Consider the following 8,712-nt stretch of genomic DNA (forward strand, 5'->3'; position numbering starts at 1 on the left):
CTTTGCTTTCTTACATTTTTCTCTATATTCCCTAAGAGAACAAGCTGATTTACTTGCCAGGAACTTTTGATATGTTTTCTTCTTTTCCTTGATTGCCTCTTTAACTTCCTGAGTCCACCATGGACTTCTGATTTTTCTATACTTGCAGATTACCTAACTACATGCCTCTTGGGCAGAATCAATCGAAGCTTTTTTTAGGATTTGTTACTGTATCTCCAAAGTTTGGTTCTTGTTTTCAAATTCTTTCAGTTTTTCTTCAATAATGTTTGTGTATTTGTGCCTACAGGTTCACATTTGATAGCTGTTCAACTTTCATTAATTTCAAAACTTTCTTATACACCCTTCTTTTCAATATGGAATTCAGTTTTATCCTGCTCAAACATTAAATGGTGATCATTTCCTATTTTAAATCTCCTATATCCTATTATACGTGGATCACATTATACGCGATAATATACGATAAGTTTATGAATGTTCCATTCAGAAAAGGTTACATGTTGAACTACAAAGCAGGAAATTATGACCAACTGAGGAGTATACCGAGTTCAGTGGAATGGGATCGGTGCTGGATGGAAAGGATATCAACAGTGTATGGGAACATTTAAATGATGCAATATCAGAATGTGTTCCGAGAGTTCGAAGAATAAATAGAGTAGGAGTCAAATGGATGTGTAATCTTATTAATCATGAGATTCATAAGAAAAGGACGATGTGGAAGGAATACCGTTTGCATAAGGATGATGTCCATTATGAACATTATAAGCAGCAGGCTAGAATAGTCACAACTGTTGTACGGAAAGCAAAGTCTGATTATGAAAAGAAACTGGCTCTGCATGCTAAAGACAACCCACAAGAATTCTATCAATATCCTGCAAGTAAAAAAAAGAATAAATATGAAAGAATAACTCTTCTAAATCCAGATGGAGTCAGGGTTACTGATGCAGAAGAGGTTGTTCGGTTAATGAGTGCCCATTTTGTTAAAAGCTATCAATCTAGTGAACGCAACATTGAGCTCACTGTTACCTCTTCACTAGATGAAGAAACGCATGTGTGTGTGAGGCCGAGGTATTAGAGCTGTTGCACAAACTGAATAAGAATTCTGCAGTAGGGACTGATGGAATATCAGCATGTGTGCTAAAAGAGTGTTCAGCTGAATTGATCATTCCTTTTGACCAGGATGTTTAATATGAGTCTCAGAAAAGGGAGGATTCTGCAGGAATGGAAGGAATGTATGGTAATTCCATTGCATAAAAGTGGTGCAAAGACCGATGTATCAATCGGTCTTTGCACCACTCTTTGTCGATCAATTAGTATCTCAGGAGTAGTGGTAAAGATTTTAGAAAAATTAGTTAGGGCCCGCATTCAGAAATGGGTTGACAGTGAATCTCTACTTTGCAATGAACAACCTGGGTTTACTAAGGAAAGGTCATGTTTTAGCAACTTGCTCACATTCTCTGACAATGTTACCATTGAACTAGACAAGGGGAATGGATACACCATGATACTTTTTGATTTTTCTAAGGCTTTTGACAGAATACAACATGATAGACTGCTGCATAAATTGGAGAAAATAGGTTTGGGTTATACAACATCAGCATGGATAAGAGGATGGCTAACTGACAGATATCAAAACGTGGTATACGGGGGATCTGAGTCTGCAAGGTTTAAGGTAAGAAGTGGTGTACCACAAGGATCAGTGCTTGGTCCACTGTTCTTCAATCTGTACATTAATGATATTGGGAAGGATTTGACAAGCGACATACAGTTATTTGCTGATGGTGCAAAGATAGGCAGGGTAATCATGAATGCTGTTGATATGCAGTCCTTGCAGAATGATTTGAATTAGCTGGAATTGTGGGCATGGAAAAATGGGTGTCAGTTCAATGTCAGTAAATGTTAAGTCATTCACTTCGTCATGATTACCTATCCAATGTCGTATTATATTGGTGGGATTAGGCTAGAAGAAATTGATGAGGCTAGGGATCTTGGAGTGTTAATAGATAGGAAATTGAAGTTCACAGGCCATGTGGCAAAGATTGCAAATGCAACTCAAAAGATAATTGCAATGCTCAAACAAACGTTCACATGTAAAGATAAGGATGTTATTTTGCCTCTTTACAAGGCCTTAATAAGACCTCACTTGGACTATTGCATGCAGGTCTGGTCTCCTGGTTTATGATATGATTCTGATATATTGGAGAGAGTACAAAGGAGAGTGTTAAAATGATATCGGGATTGTGAAATACTGATTATGAAGACAGGTTGAGAATTTGTAGATTGCAGACACTAGCAAACAGGAGAAAGACGGGGTGATTATATACTTGGTAACCCTAATATATATATATATATATATATATATATGATTAATACAAGGATACTTGAAAGGAAGCTCACAAAAAGTATATGATTGAGACTCTCAAACTGCTGAAAGGGTCATACAGGATTTCAATTGATGGGATTTTTCAATTTATGGAGGGTGGGGAAAGGACGAGAGGGCATCCTTGGAAGCTGAGAATGAAAGCTGCCAAGAAGGATGTAAGGCCTTGATTTTTTTCTCTCAGAGGGTGGTGCGTGATTGGAATGGATTGCCATTGGATGTTGTGAGTGCAAGCAGTGTGAATGAATTCAAGAATAAGTATGATAGCTGGTGTGTGTAGTATGTGGCCTCCCTCGATGAGTCTCTGACTCCCTAGAGGTCTCTCTTAATAATAATAATATAACACATAATTTTTATCTTACCAATTAGTTATTCAAATGTGATCCAAATTTAAAAAATAATAAGAAGAATAACTTCATCATGCATTACAGCATGAAAGTCAGTTGTGAAAGAGAAGTGATCTATTGTTTTCCTTGAACTAAGAAACTGTCCTGATAAGAAGGTAATGCTGTGAGTGAACTAATCTGAGCTGCTAAGTGTAATAAAAATGTCTGTTATGTGTGGCTGTTTTAATGTACTTCATTGACAGATAATTTCATTAATTCATAATAAAATTTTAATAATCATCCATAATCTATGTGATACAATAATAATTTTACTAAAATTAAAAATTATAATAAATTTGACATTTTTCTGTTTCAGGTTTGTAAATTTAAATTTATGAAAGGTCTCAAACTGTTTCTGTCCCAGAAATCCTAGTCATCAGTTAACCAACAAAATATTCATGTGGATGAAATATGTCAGTCATCTTAAACTTTGTATCCATGTTATTTCAGTGAAATATCCAAGATATTGCATTTTTAATGGAAACTTTGTATCAGTGGCAGCCCTGACATGTATACATGTCAAGGTTAGTTAACTAGATTGCCCTGTTCTGAATAGCACAAGCATTTTAAGGGAGATGACTATATCAAATGTGAGAACAGTATTCTAAGGTAGGAATTTATATAATGTTAGAAGTGTACAAGTGAGAAATAATATCCACAGCAGAAAATGGCACCTTTTTTGGAGAGAGAAAAAAAAAAGCTATGTATGTGATATACTTATATCAGCAAATGCTACAGGTGTGAATTTTTCCATGTACTTTATGTTCATAATGCTATGGACATTATCATTCAAGTTGTGTGTGTATCATTGTTTATATTCATAATGTACTGACAATTTTTACTTAATTTCAATATTTCAAGTTGAGCACATTGCAATTTCAAATGTCTGTTAGCTATTCTGTAAGTATTATAGCCTTTTTGCTCTTTTGGTATCATTTTCCATCATGTTACTTCAGAGATGCAGTACCATTCAGCTTTCAGAACTTGTTATAGTCACCAGCCCTTTTTGTTTTGCATACTACATTAAATTAAAGATGCCAAGAAATTCTATTCTTGTTTAATCCTTTATCCAAGTGTAAGCAAATATTAATAATATAATAATAAGGTGTTACACCTTTTCACTACTTGTAAATGGGAAATATATGATTTCTGCATTGGTACTCTTCTGGTTCTGGCTCCTGCCGATGAGACTTCAATAGAGGTGGAAACCAGTCTGGGTAGTTAGTTGTCCTTCCCATAATGCAGAGCATTATATACACCTTAAAGGATGTATGCTTTGCATTATGGAATACTAAGACAATTAATGTGAAATCATTAACCACTATATATATACAAGTAGCTTAGTTGTGAAGATACTTCATATGCAAACTTTCTTTGCTTACACTTGGATAAAGGATAAAACTGGAATATAATTTCTTGGCATCTTTAATTTAATTTATAACCAAGTGAAAAAACTTTCAGTCACATACTACATATATCCTTTCTTCACACACTACATATATATTCCTTCGACACCTCATTTGTAATCACATCATCTGATGTCATTATCAAATCTAAAGCTCTTAACCCTCTTGTGTTCTTCCATCACATACTGACTAAGTTGGGGTTATATGTAAAAAGATGTGAATTTAAAACTGCAGTTAAAACAACCATCAGTATACTCTGTCATTTGCCTTTTCAGTTCAAGTTGATTTCCCATCATAGACTTTGCAAACTGATATCGTTTGCAAAGTCTATTAAAAAAGTTCCAGGACTTATTATTATAAAGAAACTGGTCACGCTAGCATGATGTTTCGTAAGCAGATATGTACGTATGTATGTAGACAAGCCATAACATGATGAAATAAACCTGAAGTCATTGTGTGACCTCAGTTCCCTGCAGAGCTTTGATGAATGAACATGAGTTTTCTTTAAATATCCTAATGATAGGAATTAACAAACAATAGGTGTACACAAAACTGGACAAAAATAAAGCCATAGAAACTTATCCAATGGTTAAAATAGCTTTCTAGGATGATGCCTTAAGCTACTCAAAGACTTTTGAGCTGTTCAGAAGGCTTAAAGATGGTCAAACTTTGTTTGAAGATGTCATTTGCTTGTTCAAAGAGCTCATTCAGCTCTTTCAACTTGCAAATTTCTTTTCAAAAGAATGAACATTGCAGTTGTACCTCGCCCATCCTATTAACCAGATGTAATTTCTTCTTATTTCTTGAGATAAAATCTGTACTTAAACGATGAAGATTTCCAGACATTAATGAAATTACACAGAATGACTCAAAGCCATTCCTTTAGAACAGTTCTAGTGATGTTTCCAAAAGTGGGAAAAATGTTAGGAACACATATATAGAATATTTCCAAGGAGATATATTTCTATACTCATAAGCTTTTGTATAGATTTTAAATAAATCATGTCCCAGAACTTTTTGAACAGACCTCATATTATCACTGTGTGAAATAGATTAGTCATCTAGATTGTATTGTTTGTCTCCTCATGTGAAGAGAAATAGACACTAAATATATATAGAAATATTTTAAGTACATATAAACAGAAAGGATTAAATTTTTACTTAATTTAAATATTTTGAGTTAAGTGTAAGCTTTAATTCATCATCATTACTTGCTATTATATGTTTTATATAATTGTTTTTCATAGGTATCTAATAACACAGCAGCAGCAGTTCCTTTATCCCTCTTGTTTTATACAGCCACAAATGGCCAGGGAAGCATTACTCCTCATGTAGTGGATGAAAGTCATTTAATTAAAATCACTGGTGAAACTAATTCCTTAGGAAAGTTTGCTCTTACATTTCATTCAAATCCTACAAATGGTGCTATAATTAAGTATAATTTTTTAAATACTGTTGCACCCACTGGGCTTGCCCAGTTAAAGGAAACTATTCTCCATAACCTAATGCTCTTTCAATCTAAAAAAGGTGATGTTCAGATGTTTGGTTTGAAAGGGCATTCTTTTCATCAGGAGGACAGCATTAAGCAACCTAATTTTATTGTACATCAGATAACTGCCCTGCCACCATTTGAGATGGAAATTGTATTTGAATCTGCCAGTTTTTATGATCGGTCAGAGCAACTATTTGGGCATGCATATGATGCACAATTAAGCATTCATAAAAAAGAATTTGAAAAGAAATTTGAAAAAACATTTAGACTCCTTTCTAAAGGATATTCAGAAGATGAAATTAAAATTGCCCAAAGTATATTGAGCAATATGTTGGGAAGTATTGGCTATTTTTATGGTTCATCTCTTGTTCAGTCCAAATATAACAAGGAACCAATAAAATACTGGGAGATACCCCTATACACTGCTGTGCCTTCTCGTTCATTTTTTCCAAGAGGATTTCTGTGGGATGAAGGATTTCATAATTTGCTCATTAGTCATTGGGACAGTAATAGTACAAAAGACATTCTTGGACATTGGTTAGATGCAATAAATAAAGAAGGATGGATTCCAAGAGAACAGATTCTTGGATTAGAAGCAAGATCTAAAGTTCCAGAAGAATTTATTGTTCAGAAAAACACTAATGCCAATCCTCCTACTTTTTTTCTTACATTAGAAAGTCTTTTACGACAAATGCAAGGTGGCCACATTCCAGAAGATAAATCATTTTTAATGCTAATATTTCCAAGGTTAAAAGTATGGTTTGAATGGTTTAATACTACTCAATATGGAAAGCTTCAAGGAACCTACCGATGGAGAGGAAGAGACAGCCAAACTGATAGAGAGCTCAATCCTAAAACACTTTCATCAGGACTTGATGATTATCCTCGAGCATCCCATCCTTCAGATGATGAAAGGCATTTAGATCTTCGTTGTTGGATGGCAGTTGCAGCTGGAGCTATGTCAAACATTGCACAGTTAATAGGGGAACAGTGGGAACCATATGCTGCAACATATAAATATCTGATTGATAATAATAATTTGGATTCTCTTCACTGGTCTCCTACATCTCAGTCCTACAGTGACTATGGACTTCACACCGACAGCGTTAAGTTAATACAACCAAAGCGCCCTCCAGTTCCTCCTGGACAAGCACATGTTGCTTCTAAGCCAGAAAAGGTACGTGTTGTTTTAGAAGAGCCGCAGTTGAAATTCATAGATAATTTTGGATATGTAAGCTTGTTTCCATTTTTACTACAGATAATTAGACCAGAAAGCCCCAAACTTGGAAAGATACTCTCAGATCTTAAAGAACCAAAACTGCTTTGGACAAATTTTGGTCTTCGTTCGCTAGCCAAAACATCACCATTGTATATGAAGTACAACACAGAACATGACATTCCTTATTGGCGAGGTCCTATCTGGATAAATATTAACTATTTATCAGTTCGTGCTCTTCATTATTACAGTACAGTTCCAGGACCTTATCAGCAAGAAGCCTTTACATTGTACAAGCAGCTTAGGAAAAATATAATTTCTAATATATTAAGTGAATATAACAGGACTGGTTATATATGGGAACAATATAATGACAAGACAGGTAATGGAAAAGGATGTCATCCTTTCACTGGTTGGTCAGCACTTGTTTTACTTATGATGGGTGAAATATATTAAGTATTAGATAAAGTACTAGTTTTTAATTTAACACCAGCATATTTTAATTAGGCATGCTATAGTATAATTTACTCTGTGCATTTAAAAAATAGAAGAAAATTATTTTTGGCATACACCATGTTGTGAACTTTTAATTATAACTGTAGTTTAAGTAATTTCTTCAGTATCTTTATTGCTTTTAGGTGTTTATTTTGTAAAATCTGTAAGAATCTGTTATCTTTGTTTTGTCCTTTCATCAGTCTACATGAATACAACAATTACTGGCATGTATTGTTTTTGGTTTTAGTGGACAATTAAAACCAGGTTTTAATATTCTAATCTTTGGATTTCCATACTTGTTTAGTTATTGCATTGGTTAATTGAAAAAAATGGAAAAATAAACAGAATGCTATGACCCTCTTATGCTTAGGTATGTAAGTAAATCCCTTCACCAGTGATTGCATAATGAGCTGTGTGGGGATGATTAGTATCCACAGTTACATTATTACAGTAAGAAAAAGTTTATTTTTAATGCGCAAAGTGTTTCCAGAATCGGCTACTAGCTCTGATATAAAGAAGTTATCTGAAAAGCATGTAATTATATGCAAAATAAATATTACATTCGAGTATAAGTATTAGAGATCATTGTTGTTGCAAAGTATACATTATTACTAAAAAAAAAAAAAAAACTTGTCTATATTTACACACTTTCTAGCCCTCCCCATGTTGATGACAGCATTGTAGTGAGAGGCATATATTCAGAGAGAACTGATCTGGTGCAAGTTTATGGGATTTCAGTCATACACATTCTTGAAACTTACTAAGCACCAGATTTTTTCAAAAATAATCAATGTGTACAGCATCATAAAAAATTTGAACATTCGTGATAACTGTGATGTGTCTATATTCCATGGATATGTAAAGAAATATAGTGTGATATCATTTACATTTTTTTTTTATATCAGTATTTACATTTTCTTACAAATAGGCTTCTTCAGGATAAATAAACATCTGGAAAATAATGAAATGAACACTAAATTTACAGTAAGTAATAAACAAGTACATAGCATCTCTACTCAACAGGCTATGGTCAGATCCCACTTTATCAAGAATGTTTTTGATAGTTTTTAAACAGCATATGATTATTGTTTTCTTGTGTGTGAAATCACCATTTTAATACATATATGAAGTAAATTGAAAAATGCCATGTTTGATGTCTGAAATAGCAGAGTTCCTAGATTATCTAATCCTTAGCCAACTTGCAATGCTAATCTTCTGTAAGTTTTCAGCTTTCCATGAATGGAATTATCATAAAAATAAATAATATAAATATCACGAAAATATATAATATAATAGATTCATTGTAAATATAGAAAACAACAACAACAAAAAAAAAAAAA

The 8,712-nt window shown here is 33.6% G+C and overlaps 1 protein-coding gene across 1 annotated transcript in view; it reads left to right on the plus strand.

The window, feature by feature from the left end:
• The window catches only part of GCS1 (mannosyl-oligosaccharide glucosidase), a 30,172-nt gene extending 22,228 nt beyond the window's left edge, over nucleotides 1-7,944 (plus strand). The window contains exon 3 of the mRNA XM_090405648.1: nucleotides 5,417-7,944. Coding sequence (XP_090261774.1) covers nucleotides 5,417-7,333 — 1,917 coding nt within the window. The 3' untranslated portion in view covers nucleotides 7,334-7,944. The remainder of the gene's footprint in view (nucleotides 1-5,416) is intronic.
• The last annotated feature ends 768 nt before the right edge of the window (nucleotides 7,945-8,712 follow it).

The sequence above is a fragment of the Typopeltis vanoorti genome, chromosome 2 (assembly GCF_054136105.1).
Source record: "Typopeltis vanoorti isolate ZY-2024b chromosome 2, IOZ_Tvanoo_1.0, whole genome shotgun sequence".
Lineage (NCBI taxonomy): Eukaryota > Metazoa > Arthropoda > Arachnida > Uropygi > Thelyphonidae > Typopeltis > Typopeltis vanoorti.